Here is a 20,777-nt window from a genome sequence, read left to right as displayed (position 1 = left end):
CATTTATGCACACATAAGATAAGTATGTCTACTCAATAACTACCCTTGGTTGCAACAACATGGGTGGTGGGGGGCCCTGTGTGCATGGGCACCGCATGTTTTGTGGGCTCCCTCTGAGAACTCGGGGCCCTTGTCTAAAATCCTGCAGTCAGACTTACTGGTATGTCTGAATTGCCCGTAGAGTATGATTGTGTGTGGGTGTATGTGCGCAGTGATTGACTGCCTTCCATTTCAGGGTGTACCCCAGTCTCCAGGCCTGTTTTAGCAGGACATTTCTACCCCAAAAAAACACACCTTGCCATGTTAATGATTTCTTAGAGTAGTGCAACCGCAGTCTGGCAAACTTAGACTGCACTCTGTCACAGCACATAGTGTCTCTAAAACTGAGTTATTATTGTCAGTGTTACCTCTCTTCAAGCTGAAGAACAGTATATGCAATCCAAACCTAATTATCTGCATCATAAACTCATAATTGCAGACACTGTACGTGCTCAGAAAAAGATAGCAGTTTTGATTACAAGGAAATAACCTGCCCTTCCTTACATTAGCATTATTTTATTTCAAATCCACCTGACCATTATGACTCACTTTTGTGGTATTGCTGTCTTTATGTGCTGTTACTTCAGGTTCCTTTGTCCCAGCCTAAATGTAATCGACTCCCCTGAAGAGACTTCAAAGATGACATTTGATGCATAACATATTACTGTGATGTCACTAAAAAACAGAATATATCGCATCTAATTGTACCTCAGGCAGCGTTTAAATATCACCCATTTAATTCACCCAATAAGAGAAAAATCTCGCACATATCTTAATACGTTGCATAACATCTGTTTTTCTCTTTTCCATACACACTGTGCATGAAAGTTTAGTATATAGATGGAGACCCCTGTCTCACGTAAACATGACTCTCTCGATGCAGCTGCAAGTCTGCATGCATAATTACCAGATTAATATATGCCGAAGCTCATTAGATGTTCATCACAGTCAATCCATCTTTCAGAGTATTAGCTAATTTTATCCAGGTGTTTGTTTCCGAAGCCGTGATGGCTAATGGATAATGAGTAAATAACCACCTTAATATATTATATATTTATTTAACAAAACAGCAAAATTATGCATCAGAAATTACTACGGTGCCAAACACATAGTTTCCTGTGTGAATATATACTATACGCGTGTATGTATTCCATGAGGATCTGACGCACAGCTTACATTAGTGAAATTCAGCATGTCATGCTGTCTGGGAGCAGCAATGACAATAGCCACAGAAGGCCCTTTTTTACACATCCCAAAACCTGAGGTACACATCAACCCAACCGTGTGAAAACCTTAAATACCCACCGACAGGCTCCATGGAATGCAAAGCTCTGTGGCAGTGTCCTTCATATTGTTGTGTTATTATGAGCTCCCAATACAGTATATAGAAACTGAGTTCAGGATAAGTTATATGGGAAAACTGTCAAATATCAAATATTAAAGGCACAATAATAAAGCAATTATGTCCTCCATTGAAAAAAGTCTTGAATGTTTTAAATTAGCTATTGCACATGAAACCACAAATACACTGGCTAGATAATTAAGTTCCACAAAGAAACCACTAAAACATTGACTGCCTTGTTTAAGTAAGTTGAATTTGTTACAGAAAAGGTATTTTGAGGAAGTTTTGTGCAACTGTCAAACAGGTGATACTAATTTTTTTTTACGAACTGGTGTTTCACTTGACGTCAGAACTGAATACTTGACTGCGAGCAGCTTTCACATATTGCACCTGTGACCATAAATGATTATATGTAAGAAGCAAGGCTATTGTGACTCCATGCCATATCTTGCGGTTCTTCCAAAATGATGCCTTTTATAATGAATTTCGTATTTAGTCGGTATTCGGGCCTAATGTTTTAATGGAAAAATGCCATTTACAAAAGGCAGCAGAGGAACCGCTGCATATAATTTTTAAGCTTATCTGAACAATGCATGCACAGTAGTATATTTATAAAGCATTATTAAAAAATGCTTTGTTTAAAACCTTCTTAATAGGATTACAGTTGTACAAAGTGAGGGCACTCGCTGTGCTCCCGCAGTGACGATATGTTATTGCTCTGGAATTAATTGATTATGCATGAAATAATTTTCCTGAGAACTGAGTGATGCTACTGCACACTTTCCTACTTAGCCCTGTGCTCTCTACGCACCGAAAGCCCCAGAGATGCCTGCACGAACTGCAGGGAAGTGGAATCTCAGTGGCAGGCATCTAATCACCATTTACGCAACAACATCGAGGAGTGCTTTTTAAAAAAAAAACGTAAGCATGTTTCCCGCACGGATTGTGAGACGGGGGTGGTTATTATAAACGGGACGGCGATGGGGGACAGTCAAGACACGATGGAACCACGAACGCACCAAGCCACTCTTTTGCCTGTAGTGTCACGCCCTCCACTCTATACCGCTGTGATAATTTTATGCTGAAGCATGTCAATTGAAAAACGAATTTATTTTAACTAATATTTTTTCAGACACTCACTCATTGTTTCCTGATCCCGCTCTATAATAAGCTGGCCGATGCCTGAACTACCACATTCTTTCCGGAGTACATAAACACAGACTAATTCAACTGCAACAGAAGAATACTCAGTACACTGGAGCCTTTGATTTGTTGTTATGGTGAGAAGCTGAGAACCCAGGGTTTCGTTTCCACAAGCCTTGTTTTACAGAAAACTTGAAACAGCATCTGCTTACCCCCCCCCCCCCCCAGACTAGTGTTAACCATCCAACTGGTTAAATTTCAAATTCAGCTTCCACATCTCCGCCACACAATATCCACTATTTGTTAGCACAATGGTATCAAGCCACGTGTGATACATATTGCCCAAGCTCGGTACCCCAGCAATGCCCTGCCTGAACAGTTTTCTAGGATCTCAACGCATCAAATGCTGTCATCCAATCATGAGTAATATGTAGCCGCAGATGTGCTGCCAAAGGCCATCTTTATTCAATAAAAGGAGTCGTCTTGGTAAGTAGGTACTATACAGTAGAATAAATATATAAATAAAATGCATTCAAGTCAAGTGTATTTTGTTGTTCAGCTCATATAACCACCACACCTCCGCCAAAAAGTAGCTGAAATTTAAACAGCTGGTGCAATTCAGTTTAAGTACCTCGCTCAAGAATACTACAGCAAAGCTTCTCATGGGAGAAGTAAACCCCCTTAATCACTACACTACCTTCTGCGTGTTATTTAGTTTGGCACACGGACGGTTTCCCAAGGAACGGCAGTGCAGAAACAGCTAAACTGTTGTTTTTACAGTTAATGAGACACTCTACAAATTTAAATACCCACCTTACTGTTCAAAATGTCACCTCTACACAGAGAGAGACCACTGAATCCAACCAGCAGAACATCGTGCTTCATTATTATTTGTTTCTGTTTGGGCTTTCTGCTGTAGTATGCAAAGTGTTACAGTCAAATGAACATGTTAATGTTTTCATTCATGAATAAAGGTTTACTGCTTTAACTGTGAAGAAAAAAATCACATAATTGCATATCATGTAGTCAGATTAATAAGGCGTGGTTTCTCATTGGTGCAGCAACGCATGCTAATTAAACCAGCCATGACAACAGTGCATTTAACCAGTATTTGTCACAGCATGACTGACCTCACAGCCACCCACCGTCACAGTGTGGAAGTACATTAGAAATTGGTACGGTTTACTTGTCCTACTTGCCAGCCCCTACAAGCCCATAATAATGTGTGTATCTCATTAAGTCTATCATTTCTTGTCTGGCCGATTTCTTAGCATGCAGAGACGGAGAGGTTATTGCTAATTGGATTATGAATGATTCAGACCCCTAAATGGCAATCCTGTCGCTGGGCTTCAAAGGGAAGCACAAGCAAAGAAACTAATATAGTGATAACTAATGGCCTTAATTCCTGAAGACTGTTGATGGTGAAGGAGCATGTGTTCTAAAGGCTCTGAGTTAAAGGCGAAGGGAACTTCAGTAACGAGGCCAGACCCTGGTTAGCTAGCTCATTAAAATCAGTCCTCCCTAACGCAGGAAGCAAGCTAAAGGTGAGAAAACAAGTAATTGTTGTGCAGCTGTTTATTGTATTTCTTAATGAATTATAACTCTACAATCATGTTTTAATGTTTTCCATTCAATGAAAGCCATATTCTCTATATTCTTTTTCTGAATTCATTTTCCATGATATCACATTTGCTGTATATAGGCTACATAATATTTACATCACACCATGTGTACCACTGTACATTCATGAATGATTTATCTCACATGTAAAAACTGCACAGCTGTTCCAAATGTTTTTGCACTATTTTGCTTGCACTTTTCAGATTAGATGCCAAACTGCGTTTCGTTCTCTGAGTACTTGTACTTGTACTACAATGACAAAGCCAGATCTAATCTAATGTAATCTAATTAAAGTATGCTGCATTTTCAGATTAAAAAGAAGATCCTTTCAGAAGATTAGATTTATTATTATCAGATTGTCACTTTTTATGATTAAATTTGTTACACAGCCTTTAAATTTCAGACGTCTCCTGGAATCTGGACACTCACTGTGCAGCCAGACCCAAAAAAGAGAGGGAATTTTTTTCCACCAAATTGCTTATAGATGTCAGCCAGGTCCCCCACTGGATGTCACCTGCCGGGGTTAAATAGATTTGCTCTTTTCCGTCTGTCATCCCAGCATGACGCTCACTCTCCCCACACATTAATCTGGCATTTTCAACATCTTCATTGGCTCACAGGCAGAAGAGGTCAGTGAGTACCTTCATTCTTGAAAAAAAATTACCGTAAGAAGCTGTTGTTTTTCTACAAAATATCATTTATATAAAGGGCATACAGCTGGACTGTTGATTTGACAGCTCTACCTATCAATTCATTTTTGAATCTTTTATTCGCTTTATCATTTTATATCATGATCAAAAATATTATCCATGTGTGTGCTACCTTATGTCCATTTCGTACCACAATTGTTACCACTCAGCAGTGTATTGCTTGATGAGGCAAAGAATTATCCAACAAATTCGCCAATAGATTAGCTGAACTGACTGAATTTGGTTGGAATTCTGGACCATTACTCATAGAATATCATGGTACCTCATCATCCAGAACATTCAGTATCATCCGTCCCTCATAGCACCTACCCCAACCCAGAGCGGCTCTGGGACAATTACCATTGACTTTTAAAAACGCTAAATCGATGGGGTAAGAAAAGCCAGTTGTTGTTACTCTGGGATCCTTGCATCGCAGTAATAACAAAATCCACCCTGAGGGACAGTCGAGTGAGAGGGCGGGAGGCCTAGCCAGTATTCAAGCCCATACATTACTCTTGCTTTTTCATTCACACAGCGTCATCCTGAATGGCGTTGGGTAGGTCAGGTTTGCTGATGTGGATACAAATGTATCAAACAAGTCTGGTGTCTGTAACACGAATGCTGATTACAAGGAAAGGTCCTCAGGCAGAACAGGACACTGGCCCACCAAGGTTAAACTCGGCTGATGGAAATGACGGTGGAAACAACGATAGCTTCACCACACCGACGCCAACGCACAATACTCATCTGTACACACAAGGCCAACAAAGTCATCGGACCTCTCACCTTAACGTTCATTAGAGAAATACAGATGTCCCTGTCTCCTCTCAGAACTCTCCCTCCCAGATTAATGGAGGAGCCAGCGAGCAGGATGGATTAGGTGTCATGGACTCACCCACATCTCATGCCAAATGGCCTCCACTGCACTGTAAAGCTCGGCACCCCAACCATTATTAGTCAACTAGCACTGCCCGCAAACTCGCCCCCCATCAGAATGCGCTATTGGGGAGAGTGCTCCAATTATATAGAAGCTGATACGAACTAACAATCCGGCAGTCAAATATATTGGCAACAGGAAGGTACACTATTTTCATCTTATTAGATTATTTATACATTTATATAACAGCAGTCAGATTTCAAATGCAAGACATGATCACTATAAATGGTGGTATCATTTTGTCTGTTAAATCCTGACTTCTGCCCAATTGTCATTGAATTTCTAATTCATATTTTTTTAAACCAAAATATGCTTTAAGTCACACCTGCAGCATAGCTCAATAAAAATGATCACAATGGCACAACAGGAATTTATGGAATAATGTTTAAATATTTAAGCTTTTAGAAGTATTTGCTGATATTTATATATCTAGATTAAAATAGGTAACTATAAAAAAGCTTAAAATCTATTTTGACAGCAATTTAGCGAAACTGTGCGTATACTCGTAAGGACAAGTGAGGTCAGAAACAATGTAAATTTTAGATAAAAATTTAAATATAAATATAAATTGGAAAATGCTGGTGGACCGAGTTTAAAAAAAGATTTGTCCATTCTGCAAGATAATTTAGGAAAGTACTTGTAGATTAGAAACGCAGAAAAATTATTTATATGTTAGGCCACAGCTTGAAGATTTATGTTGGTATATGAACTTTCCTATGAAAGACATTCATTATCATATAAATTGTTTGCAGTAATTGATTTTTTTTATTTAAAAAAAAAAAAAAAACAATTTATAAAATACAATAAAACATATGAGTACCCCGGTGCCTTTTTTATGTGGAGATTTTAAAATGATGGAGTATGAATGTATTTGAAACCAAAAGCAGTTGAATGCAAAGTTTTAGCAACAAGACAGGTGACACAGTAATTTGTACCTGTTAGCTGTAACAGAGGCAGTTACAATACCCCTCTGACCATCGTTCAAGCGATGAAAATGAAAGTTATGAAAAGTGATTTCCAAATAATATGAAATTGCCATTATGTCTAAATTACTGAAGGTTGCAGAACGACAGCATAATGCTTTTATAAGTTTTAAAAAGGCAGGCATTTAAATATTAGAAAATATCCTGCAAGGATAATTAGACAATATACCAAACAAAAATCTTTCACCTCTGATCGGACCTACAAAAGCATTTAAAAACTTTTAATTTCTATTTTGATGGAAGTAAGAGGCTGTCATTTCCAACTTGACTTCAGTGCATGGCCAATTGTGTATCATAGCACAGCTTAATTACAAACACGCAATGACAATCGACTGTGAGAACTGCCTTCTCCATTGATGGGAATCTAACTGAATTCCACAGCCCTTGAATTGCTAATAAGATGGACGGATTATTATTCCAGCCTTGAGATGGTGCCACTGATGGCTTTTCATCTTGCCTGAGTAATTAATCAGGGAATCAGGTGAATGGGTCTTTTCAAAGCTCTACATTCACAGGGGCCTCTTCTACTGAGAGAGCTCTCCCGTGGGCTGGGAAGTCCGCTTCAAATGACCCCAGAGCAATCGAAAGATCGAACGGCCTTGGAAAACACAGAATACAATATATATCATTTCAAACGTGATTGTGTTTGTGTGTGTTGGGGCAGGTTGGTCACTGAGCATGATAAAATTCGATTTGGTTGATTGGGTTCATGGGAACTAACTGCTTTAAGTACAAAGGGATTGTACTTCCATTACGATTAATGAGCCGTTTTCCATCCCATAATCCTAGTTTATCCAATTTAGCATAATTAAAAGAGGTGGAGGTTGGTGAATGGTTCCTGCGTGGAAGATGTTTGCATCAAGGGGCTGCAAGTTAATTGTATTAGCTAGAACTGATAAAGCGAATTAATAAACAAATTGCTGCTGGGTTTAGATGTGCAGATCTTCGCTTTTATTAACGTTAGGTTAAGCAAAACTGTTCCTGACACAGTAACAGCTAGATCACCATGGAGCTCAACAAAGTTTAACGAACAAAAACCATGTCTAAAGTCATTTACTACTGTATGCCATCACTATTCCCTTTTATAGAGTACATCTGGTCCTTACATGTGATCACAGTTTTTAATGAAACACACAATATACGTATATTAAGTAAAGAACAAGTTGTATCATTAAAAAAAAGAAAAAACCTTTCAAGTTCATTACCAGCATAAAGCACGAACTGTAACTGAAAGGATTTCTAAAATGCATTTCAGATGTTTAGATAAGCCGCGTGGAACATTACAGAACAGCCCGCAGAAGATCTCAGCATTCTTCGTGACATGTTCTACGTTGCATATCATGACCATGCGTGATGATGATGTCCGTTGGACATAAATAAGGACACATTACAGGACTTTAGAAGGCGTGATTCTGTACTGCATGTGCAAAGGATTGTATATCGGCAGCAACGCGGGCAAGGAGGGATCAGCTGGCAGAAGAGTTGAATCGTCTGTAGGAATCTAAGTTATGAGATGTAGAAAAATAACAGCCCAACTGCCTTTTATTTGAATATTTTAAAACACCTTAAAACTTTATGTTGTGTTTTGTTTGAACAAAGATCGTACTTTTATTTATATATGCAGACCCAAAATTAAAATAAAAAACACACAAACATAATTACTGCAAGTCCTCGTTCCCAGCATCTGCTCTCGTTCAGCAGCGAGCATCTATTTCCTCCGTGTTCTTGCATCATTATACTGCTTTCGGCACTGCGCAGTTGATCTGGTTATGGCAGAAAATAAAGACACATTCGCTGCTACCTCATCCCACGCCTGCTTCCACGAGAGTCTAGCTACAGATGCCTGTAGAGTGGAGCTCCACTTGAAATACATGATCTTTAAGGACGTAAAGTGGAGCTCCGGTTAGGGTTAGGGTTAAGGCTAGGGTTAGGGTTTATTCGCTGTAACACAGAGTTGAGATCACGTGTGTGACGCCCGCTCCGTCCGCTCCTCGTGTGTGCCACGCCCCCTAATTACCCACGTGTGATTTCCTGATCGTGCCCAGTCGTGTCTTGTTTCCTGCTGCCTTGTTTCATGTATTTAAGTTCCTGATTTGTACTAACCCGTGTCTGTCATTGATGTTACCTGATGTCTGTTGCCGTCCAGTGTTCCCTGACCCGCTTATCCATATTAAAACCCCGTTTTCCCCGTATCCCGCTTGCCTGCCTGCTCCTTCCGCACGATCGCCGCTCTGCTCGCGATCGCTGCCGATCTCCCGTGACAACGTGTTTCCTGTGGAGTGACGTATTTCCGGTGGACCTCCACTCTACAGGCATCTGCAGCTGGAGCCTTCTCCCTGCTTCCCTTCCACAGGCTTCGGTGGAACAGTGAGCTCCCATTGATGACGTCCTCATGCCTCTTCACCTCGCGCATGATCACATCCGTTTCCTCTGCTGAAAATCGATCATAAATGGGCAAACGCACCATTGCAATAGCAATCTGCAGTAGATCGTGCCCTGCTGCATTTGAGAGGTGGGGTGACTCACCATTCTGATTGGTTCATTGCATGTTACCCCCCCTCCCCCCCCAAAAAAAAAAAAAAAAAACATGCCTTTAAATAATTAAGAGTTTATGACAAGCCTTTTCAGCTTTGCGCTGATGCAAAGTCTGGTTTAAATGTAGTACAAATGAATCTGGAAATGTCCATAACTGTTAGTTCCGCTTTGTGGTTTGGGTTAGATCGTCAGAACAGAGCCCAATGACTTATTTAGATTAAAAACCTACAGAAATTCTCTCCATAGCGAATAGCTTCGTATAGTAAATTGTCTCAGTCCTAGTTATTTATGGAAAAAAAATATGTATCGTGTTCACTCAACATTTTTGTTTTTGTGCCTGATATTTGTCGTGTGATAAAATGACAGGTACCTGCAGCAAGTACATAATTACTTGCCTCCCCAGTAAGAGTACTCACTGCTGTCTGGGACATCTAGGATTTATACATGCATAACATCGTCAGTTTGATTTACTGAAGACACCAACTTCCATGTGAAGAAAACCTACCCAATACATAAAAATCACCCCCCTCCCCCTACGTACATAACCAATTGCCATGGAAACATCAGTGGTCTGCACCCTTTTTGAATCAGCATTCTTCAAGCTATGTGTTCAACATTTTTATGCAAAGTATTTAAAAGCTTAAACCTTCAATATTTAATTTAATTTAAAGTATATACTCTTACCGAAGCACCAAGATTCAGTTAAAAAAAACAGGCAAGAAAAGCGATGGAGCCCAGATGAAATTGCTAGTCTGTCACAGGGTGCTCACTCACATAAGGAACTCGCAATTTAAATATACTAATTCATCTAAAAATGGAAAATATCTGATCTCAATGCACACAGATCCGGGGTCAAGAATCCAGCTCACAGCCCTGGAGGTGTAAGACACTAGGCTTAACCATCAAGCCACTGTATTACCTACTCCTGCTAACCACAAATGTAGAATTACAATATTTATGCTTCAATAAACTGCACTTTATCATTACCCCCCTCCCCCCACACCCAAAAAGAAAAAAAAAATGACAGCCTGTCACTATAACTTTTAGTTACGCTCGTAGCTCAGTGCCTGATTTGGGGAAAATGTGGAGAAATGATCTAAAACGCACATTCCGGTTTCCTTGGGGAGTTCCTTCATAACGCGAACAGACTTTCCTCCAGCGAAACTCATTGGAATGCAATATCAGTTCTCATGTGGATGTATTCCTTTAAAACCATACATCTGAAGAATCCTTTGCCTACTGTGTCATATTCAAGTGTTTCAATAAAAACAAGTTTTTTTTTTTTTTTTTTAAAAAAACAAGTTTAAATTGACAGGTTGAGGAGAACGCGTTGTGAAAATTTAGCCAAAAATTGTCAGAGATATTTAAAATTAGACTGTAAAGGAACAACCTCTTCAAGAGGAACCTGTTCTCTTTCAAACCTACAAGACAGTAAATCTGTCAGACAATTTGTATTTTTTCATATGCAAAAATATGTATATTTGACCTGCAACTTAGTACCAAGGGATTTAAAATGCTATTTTTACTAAATCTTTACTGATATTTTCATATTCCAAGGTTCAAGAAAACATGACATAGTAAAATTTATAACTGTATCTGCTGTTCAAGTCACATTAGTATCGTTATAAACTTTAAAACTAAACATTAAAACCAGAAACTAAGTTTCAATAAAAATGAGACAAAAACACACTTCCAGGTTACATAAGGAGAGTACAAAGTGTTAGATTTTCTGAACCATTTTCACAGGGGCAGCTAAAAGCACCTCTCTCAGGCTAACTGGCAAGCTATATATACAGTAACAGTTGATCCCTGTCTACTCAGTAGGGATTCTATGGGTTGGAACAAAATAATAAGCAGAAAGAAAATACAATCAAGTAAAGGAATGAAATTCGGCATTTAAAATGCTACATATTATAGAATTTCTTTTCCCATTATTTTAGAATATTTAAAACTGTTACTAAATAAAAATCTGATACCTTCGTATAAAAAGTACAGCCATTTTTTAATGGCTTTTCAAAATGCAGTATTAAAATTAACTGCTTTACTAAAGTAATTAATCAGAATGTAAGTCAGTTAATTAAAGCAGCATTTCCAAAACGGTGACTATCATTTGGCAGCCATAGCAGTGAAACAGTTCAAGTTAAGCGCGGTTGTGAAAGCACCGCTACAGGCTGACATGTGACCTGACACCTATCACGCCGCCTGCCCCCGGTTCACGGTGCCGGTGCGCTGAAACCCTGCTTCTATACTTCCTCTCTCTTTCATTGATGGTTAACTTGTTCTGTGTCCTGCATTGTTCCCTTGACAAGTGCAGAATGGAGTGAATTCTGGCTGCCTTGTCCATAGCTGCCCCGCTAAACTGATAGGCATTAGGCCACGATCACACACAAACACCAGACACATCCCAGAAGACAGCCCCATTTCTGTACAATGGCTGACTGCTTTAGCCATTCTACATCCCTTAGTGCTCAGTGAAGGTGGTGAAGGTCCAATAACGCCTCTTCTTCAGACTGTGGCAGACAGCGCAGCATGAATCACACTGAGATATTTTACACTCACACTGAAGTTCGTGCGTCTCCCTTCTGTGGTTCAAAGACATGCAGTTTGGAGTCTCTTTATTATATCGCACGATTTCGCCCTGCACTGCCATGATTGTGTCATACACAAGGGGGGGCGATGTGTGGCTCAGCAGATTAGGACCTGTGTCTGTGACTGGAAGGTGACTGGTTTGAATCCCAAGGACAGCAGACTGATGCCACTGTTGTCCCCTATCCTCTGGCATAACAATCTGAGCATGTTGCAGGGAACATGTGGCAATCAAACTTGAGACTCTGCCCATTGTGTGACAACAAGTGACTGACGATGGATGGTTCTCCACTGCATTCCCCATGCTTCCCCCTCTGACTCTTCACTGGATAAATGGCTACAGAAAATGGACGCATGGACATATTGCTTGCATTACATTACCGGAAGACATTTAAAACAATATCAAAAATATTTTCTGATGTCAGATTCATCAGATTTCAAGGAAACCTTCCGTGAACCTCTAAGTGCAGCCAGTCACATCTCATAAGCTACTGATACTGCTCTCTTATACTAAAATATGTAATCTCATCCCAGTCCTGTTCTAAAATTAGAATCATATGCATAGCGACTAACCTCTTACCCTCGCTTACTTTGCTGAATATTACATGAAAACTAATTCTCTGGACCCCCCCTCCCCTTCAGATGCAGAAGACTCAGTTTGCATATGAGTGAAGTAAACAACAAAAAAATCTAAATTCCCAAGACAGAAGTTACTCTGAAAATCTATATTTGGGAGAATGTGTAGAACTTATCTAAAGCACACACATTCTGGTTTCCTTGGGGAGTTTCCACAGGGATCAGGAATGTTGAAGGTGCCTACAGAAAAGACCAGCCTTAATCTGTCATAAGAAGATCACCGACATCCCACTCTGGAAGGAAGCCACTTCGGTGGGAAGCCAATGACATCTTAGCAACTTCATGGAAAAATCATTCTGACCTTTTCATGCTCCCTGTGCTAAGTGTGCAATGACGATCATGATCAAAATGATTGCAGACTTCAGAAGGATTGATATAAATCACCCACCTCCATCGGTCTAATCATTAATCCAAAGAGGAGCAAGCTAAGGAATCCAAAAGCATACTTCAGGTATACCTCAGAGAAAAGGTATACCTCAGAGAAAAGGTATACCTCAGAGAAAAGGTATACCTCAGAGAAATTGCTTTCCGGCTCTAAAATCTATTGAAGCATGTCGACGTTGGTATAAAATCATTGATTTCAAGACACGAGTTTCATTGCTGAATGCATGTCTGTGGAATACATAACCAAGCGAACACTGTAATTGTATCGGACTGTAGTACACCTTATACTAACCATTGATTTTTCTCTTGGTTTGGAACAAAGTGCAGTAATATGACAGCTGTCTGAATTAAGTAAAGCAACAAATCAGCAATATATATTTGCTGGGGTTTGGTCTATCAATGGGATGCTACCATCAACAATATGGTACACTGACGAAGAGTTTAGATGAGCCTTTCTTCTTTAAAGAAACTTTTATTGATTTTGCATTCTTGGGAATTATTACCTGAGAGTGAACTCTACCAGTAGAAAGCTCTCATTTAATTTGTAACGAGTCCGGGGTAGGTTATTAAATAAACATGCAGATAATCTTAGGAGAATTTCTCAGTGTAAAACAGAGAAATATTAAATTACACCAACAATTTCACATAAAACATGATGACAGAAAATGAACAAACCACACAAGACATTTAATATGTCTCAGATCTAACAGTTGAGTCTTACTGTGATGTCATTTGAGAGTTATAACTGATTCAGTTGTAAACAGCTACTAAGAGGAGTAAAAAACCACACCATTTACTGTCTTTCTTTTAATATCCGCACTTGAAAACATCTTCGTCATCTAAGTTAATGCCTCGGGTGGAACTTGATCACCAATTTAGAGATTACCTTAAACTGTGGTCTACAAAGTTATTCATTTTCAGTCAATCTATTACATGCATTTCTAGCATGAAGGAAATAGGTAATGTGCAATTGAGAAAGTAGGGTTAACCAGTCCCTGGAGCAACATCGCTCAGGGGCCCCAAGGAGAACCTCCAATCCTGAGTCCTAATCCACTGAGCCACACAGGCCCCATGATGGATATCAACATATCCATACCTATGTAAATACCTTTTAATGCCGCATTATTTTTTACAGCCTTATGATAATTCTTGATGTCATTACAGGTGTATAGATGTTGCAGAAATCCAGCCCTATATTCACATTATAATTCCGTAAGGAAACAGATGCAAAGTCACTTTAAAAGTGCATTATGCATGTAAAGAGAATCTGACTTCAGATAAATTACATGCTTCTACAGTACCTTTGCCCAAGATATCAGACTCATACTCAGGTCCAGACTGTGGAACAAGCTGTTCCCCCAAGACACCAGAGCAGGGGCTTTGTCTGGGAATTTATAATCCCTGACTGCAGTAGGTTATCCCAGTGGAACCGCTTTATGAACATACCATCAATAAATTTCTCGCCTCTGGAATAAAACTGTGATATATAGTAGAAAACTTCTTAAATTTCAGCAGTCTGTTTCATAACTCAGGGGAACACTGGTATATATGCAGAACTCATCATTTCACTAGGGACTCAAGAGTGGGGAAAAAAGATTACAATCCAAAGAAAACCAAGATTTCTAAATTTCAAATATTAAGAACAAATTCAGACACACAGCTTCGATGTCGATATTGTGATTCAAATTTGCATATAGAAAAGCCACATAATTATGAATAATAAAAATCTTTAGGGATGTGCATCTCCATCTCTGAGGTGATGTGACAAATTTTGATGCATTGCCAACAATGCAACAGATTAAAGACACATATGACAACTACTCTTACGATACGATTCACCCCTATTGCGATGCTGTGTGATTAAACACGATATGACGTGATGCATCACTGGACACACCTCGAGCTTGTGCAACACTTGGCCGAGGGACTTGGCCACTGATACCAATGGAGACCTGGAGATGAGGGAACATTTCTAAATAATAAAAGCATAGGGTTACAATTAATAATTAAATATTTTTGTGACCCTGGCTGTGTGCTGCTTCCCGCTTGATAATTCCAGTGGACAGGGTAGGCCAGGCCCGGGACCCTCCCATTGTGACACTCTGCTTTGTGTTTTGATTTGTTGTTGATGTGACATGGTGTAGTGAGGGATGTGCAGACCAGGCCCGGGACCTTCCCCTCATGATACTTTGCTTTGTGTTTTGATTTGTTGGTGATGTGACGTGGCATAGTGAGGGATGTACAGACCAGGCCCGGGACCCTTCCATTGTGACACTCTGCCTTGTGTTTTGATTTGTTGGTGATGTGACGTGGTGTGGTGAGGGATGTGCACACGCAGGTGTGGTACAGTATCAGTAACCAGAGTAACAGTCTACCTCACAGTAAGGTGTTCTGACCCGGTGGGGAGTGCAATATGATAGGAGAGGTGGGTGGTGGTGAATACAGTCTGGAGTTGGATACGACTTAACAAGATAAAACTAAAGACTTGCTTGAAGGCCTTTTCTAAATGAAAATAGCAAAGACAAAAAAATACTTTGGACTGTATTAAAGATTTTCCTCCCTTTCCCATAAACATAAGAACATGTTGGTGATTTGTCTCCCTTGACAGACACAAGTGAGGTTTCTTTTGTGCAGAACAGTTCTACAATTTTCACAAATCAAACATTAAATACAACAAAATAACAACAAGTAATATTTAACCAATTACTGATTAGCTATACTTATTTGCCTCAAAATAACTTGCTATTAATTAACTGTACCACAGCAAGTGCCACAACTTGCGGAGATGTATATATAATTTTGAGAACTATTAAACATATTATATTTTATGAAAATCTTTTAAATTAATTAAATAACCTGCCTCCCGGCTCAATACCAAACATGCAAATATGTTATAAACATGCAGATGGATAAAATCCAGCCAGGAGCCATATTTTAGTTTTCCAAGCACAGGGACAGAAGGCGGCTCCCTTTTGCACGCAACAGCTTACACACACAACAAGGTTCACGATTAAAGACCCTCCCTCCTGTGCTCTGGAAGCATAATGACCTCTGGAAATATTAATAACACAAGGATGTGAGCTAAATAAATAATACAATATTAATAAAGCAAAACGATTTAAGTCAATGTCATACATTAATAAATTGGAGTTTACTGATGCAAAGAAGTTAGAAACGACGTATCTCGAGTTCATCGCAAATTCTATCTGATGCACACTTTTTAAATTGGTGCAGCCTCATCGGGAACTTTTACATCGGTGCACTGATGCAAACTGGTGAATCTTACCACCCCTAAAAATCTAGGTCTTTCCAGCATAGACGCTCTGTGCTGTAAAATGCAGAGATCATGTTTTAATTGTATCATTAAATTTGGATATATGAGCTATATCCAAGGCTGCTACCAAACACACTGAATGCTCAAAGCAACAATTCTGTCTGCATATACATGTATTCTAGCATGTATCAGAACGATAAATCCATATAGAAGAGTTCAAATATATTTCTTAAAGATATTGAAATTCCAACAATTTTTCATTGGACAAACCTCCTCATCTGACCCCCGTCTTCAATTAAATGTCTCGACATGAATTTCCACATTAGCCAGTAGAGTTCTGCATGCTTTCAGCTCAGAGGACTCTGGGTGCCAATATACCTTTAATCTAGTTATGAGCTGTGTGCAACTGTCATAATTAAATATTTCTGAGACCAAGGGAAGCCAACTCATCTAAGAGTAGATTAGTCAGGGCTACTGTGGGCCAGGTAGCTGAGGGAGGGTTGACAAATATTAAGCTGTTATAAAGAATTCAGGTGGAGTATAGGAATGGGTGCATTTCATAGAAAGACACTATTCAATCCAATTTAATTTTATTTATTTAGCACATTTTCACATTACATTGTCTAAAAGCGCTTTACATTTTCCCTGCCCAAAGCCCCCAGTAAGTAAGCCAGAGGAGATAGTGGCAAGAAAAAACTTCCTAGAAGGAAGAGACCTTGGGAGGAACCATAGAGGGAACCCGTCCTCTGGGGGCAGGCAGAGGACGTCAAATGAACAAGATTATACAGTCAAAATGCTAAGGTTTGAGTCTCAATGCAGGGGGCAGGTAGGTGATGGCAGACGGGTGCTGGTGCTGCTTCTGACGGCAGGATGAATGGTGGAACAGCATCAGGGAAGGAAGGAGAGACATCGTAGAGAAAAGGGGGGGTCAGGTCCGGTGCCACGGATAGTAGAAACATCACAGGCAGCAGGGAAAGCAGGATATCTTGATCGAGAGCATGTAGAATGCAGTGGGATGTGGAGTAAGACTTGCTTATGGTGGGACAGCAATGAGAAATGCCGTGACATGAGAGTGGCAGGGTGGGAGCACTTTATAAGTAGGGGAGCGGAGTGTGACTCAACAGGTGAGGCCTCCATATCTATGATCAGATCACCAGTTTGAATGCCGTCCTCAGCAGAACAGTGACATCGCCACTGGGCCCTTGAGTGAGGCCCTTAACCCCCCTGTAATGCTCCAAGGCTGCCAGATAAATGGCTTGATCCTGCATTGACACTAAGCTTCGCTGTCACCATGTTTATAAAGGAGATCAAGGTGGGATATGTGAAAACAAAAGCATTCCAATGTACCTATACTTGCTGAAATAAAGCTTCATTTCAAAGTACTTTATATGGGAAATGGAGTGGTAGTAGTTTTAATGAAACCAAGTGGGAGGCAGGGAAATGAAAGAGCCAAGCTGGTACCAACAAAGGGGAAAGAAGGTACAGAAAATGTCAAAGGAGCTACTGTACTGTCTGCTGAGCTCTCAGACAAACTACTACTCCATGTTACATAATGATAGGGGAAAGAGAGACAGGTACTGTACAGTGGGTGAACAAACTCGTCACATGACTTTATCCTGCCCAAAATGTCCGCATTTCCCTTACAAACTTATATGCACCAATGTGAAATCTCACATAGCTCTGTCACATGTGTCCTCAGAGTACAGTAGGTGGTGTGTTTATGGCCAGAAGTATCAAACACATGAGGAAATGTAAGTATCTGTGGGTGGACTGGATCCCTTCCCATCATCCCTTGTGTGGCTGCCAAGCAGACATCATTCTGGAGGGAGGCTTCAGAATGTTTTTGTGGGGGTCTGGCTGCGAGTCAGCAGAGGTTGGGCACAGGCCTGTGCAGGTGGGGTTACATCGCCCGTGCCAGATGCATTCTGGGATTGTAGGTGTACGAGCAATACCGTGTAGATGGACATATGCCATCCAGGCTTATCTTCAGCACTAGTGAAATAATCAGGCTGTTATAAATCACATTTCTGAGCAACATAAACCTCTCTGCTAATACCGTATACCTAACATGGCAGACTTTACGTACTGTATCATTTGGTGATGACACAGCATTCATCTGGAAACAGATTAATTAAGTCTCAAAAGAACATGGCATGTTTTACAGTGATTTGCCAAAAATTATTGTAATTAAGAATGGAGTATACTCAGACAATAGACGCAAATCATGGCACTGTTTATGCCAATGATTAATACCAAATCAACCTGCATCATCCTTAAATCCATCATGACAAGCATTTTCCCGTGTGTGTGACTTGACACCTTTTCCATTGCCTGTAAAAGCTTTCTTGGGTTGTCTGGAAATCAATAGGGCAAACGACAGGACTGCAAACAAAAGGACAAGAATCCAAACAACCATTTCAATTACCCATAACGCTTCGAAGACACCGAGGAATGGCGCATGCTACCCGCCGCAATCTCTCCACGGGGCACGACTCTAGAATTCAAATGACGCCCAAAACATCTCTCCCTGCGAAAAGATGCAAGGAAAAACTTTCTATTTCATAAAGCGGCTTCTCGCCTGAGGTTTGTGGTCACTGTCTTCCCCCTTGCTTGTGGTGTTCTGATTACATCTCTTGGAACATATGCCCTTTCCAAGGAAATTAATCAATCTCTTTATCGTGGGAGCAGCGAATGAAACCGAAATCATTAACCAACTGCGGAGAAAGAAATGAAACTTCTAATTATCCTGTACAGGGAGCAGGCCATGCATGTACAATAGGGGATCTGAATCAGGTGAATATTGTTTATTCTGAGTTAAGAGACAATGCTGTTATATTCACTAAGAAATAAAGGCGGCCAAGGGGTGTTATCAGCTGTGTTTAATATTCAAATTCAGCAGCACAAATGTAGCTATATCGAAATGTGCAAGGAAGCTGGTTAGAATCACAGGGGGGTTTAAAACTGATTTAAAAGTGATTTGCAAAACCCTTTAAACAATTGACACAAATGGATACAAATACTAGGTCCTTTAAAATGATTTAACATACTACAAGAAGTTATAATGAAGCCAATAAACCATTATTAACATTCCTATCTGAACAGAGTGGGTGTCGCGTTGACGTAAAGTCACATGATACAATTTGACCAATAATAAGTCACGCGCTGATCTGGGCCTGTAAATGACTACGATAACGTCCAGGTCTTACCTGTTTTCCACGTGTAGTATTTATCCTTTGGGAACTCAAGGTCGGCCTTTATTTGAATGGCTAGCAGGGACATGAAGAGCAGCAGGTAATTCCCGACCCGCCATGTCAAGGCAGTTGCAGCAAGGTCATCCTTGAGAATCATAGTCTGGCCAATTGACTTTCTGTCCTCTGTTACTCCTGGAGAAGAGAAACGTATATCAGGGGATTTGCGGCACCATTGCTGCTATTGTATTCTGTGATTGCGGCCAGCATCTGAAGGACTCTTTATACACATCAAAGTCAAACAGAATATTTACTTACATGTGTAAGTCGTTACAGAAGCCTTTAACCACCATGAGAGATTCAGTAATTGGTAATACACCACAATACAATTTCCATTATATTATAAGCAATACAGCATCAGTTAAGTATAGGGTCACTTGGAAAAGAAACAAAGCTTTTCAAAGTAAAGCACTCATCAACATCTCACCGGGAATAGGAAAATATAACCAGAGGTGGAGATTTCAGGTCCAGAGGGCACAAATCCAGACTAAGACTTTGTTTCGACCAACCAGTAGAGTATAAAGAGTCACAGTCACATTGATTGGTTGAAACAAAATCTTGGACCTGAAATCTCTACCTCTGAACATATCTTACACTGAAACATCTATTCATTCAGATGTGTTGTGGAACTGTTATGTGATAAATTGTCAGTGAGTAAACAGGCAGGGCTGCTTCCAATGCTGCCCTAAAACGTACAAACAAAACCTTGAACAAAGGCAGAAGAAAAACAACTAGCTGAGAAACATTTTTAAAAGACTAATCATAAGAACCTTTAATGACTTTTTCACTTTGAAAAATGTGGGTTAATTAGGACTGATCGATTAAGTTCCTCAAAATATCATGTAAAAAGCTCATTAACTTGAGTTTCTGGACTACCGTGGTTCCTATTTATTATCTTAAGGACAAAAGGCTGGGTTAGCCTGCATGCCCGTCTGGCTGTAATGAAGACACGTTATCCTGCATACTTTTCATTTGTCAGCATGAACATTTGAATTGAACAGACAGAATGACTGTGGCCATTAATTTAAGTTTTGTTTTTGTGGTGACGTTGGTTTAAGCCTGAAAAGCTGAAAAGACAAAGAAGATACTTCCACTTTCCATTTCTTTTTTAAAAAAAGTAAAAAAAAAAAAAAAAAAAGTGCTTTACAGAGAACACAATAGCTTTGTCACCACCAATGTGAGTTGGGTGAGGATGCATCACAGTTAAGCTCCCAGCCGTAAGCAAAACTTGTTATTAGTGAAGAGGCTCAAACTGGAAACTCCCTCTTTTTAGCATGTTGCTAAGGAAATCCTGAAGTCTGGGGTTTCTCCTTTAATCTAAGAGATGGCATTTCATATTTCACAGTGCACTGAGGCCGGGG

General features: G+C 39.9%; 1 protein-coding gene across 1 annotated transcript in view; it reads right to left on the bottom strand.

Annotated features, from left to right (window-relative positions):
• Nucleotides 1-20,517, bottom strand: part of thsd7ba (thrombospondin, type I, domain containing 7Ba) — a 100,045-nt gene extending 79,528 nt beyond the window's left edge. Inside the window, exons 1-2 of the mRNA XM_049003305.1 lie at nucleotides 20,505-20,517; nucleotides 19,375-19,551 (exon numbers count right to left, since the gene is read on the bottom strand). Of these exons, the coding sequence (XP_048859262.1) occupies nucleotides 19,375-19,551; nucleotides 20,505-20,517 (190 nt within the window). The remainder of the gene's footprint in view (nucleotides 1-19,374; nucleotides 19,552-20,504) is intronic.
• Between the last annotated feature and the right edge of the window lie 260 nt (nucleotides 20,518-20,777).

The sequence above is a fragment of the Brienomyrus brachyistius genome, chromosome 1 (genome assembly GCF_023856365.1).
Source record: "Brienomyrus brachyistius isolate T26 chromosome 1, BBRACH_0.4, whole genome shotgun sequence".
In the NCBI taxonomy this organism is placed as follows: Eukaryota; Metazoa; Chordata; class Actinopteri; order Osteoglossiformes; family Mormyridae; genus Brienomyrus; species Brienomyrus brachyistius.
Note: the sequence above shows the minus strand (reverse complement) of the source record. Positions and strands in the feature narration are given on the sequence as shown.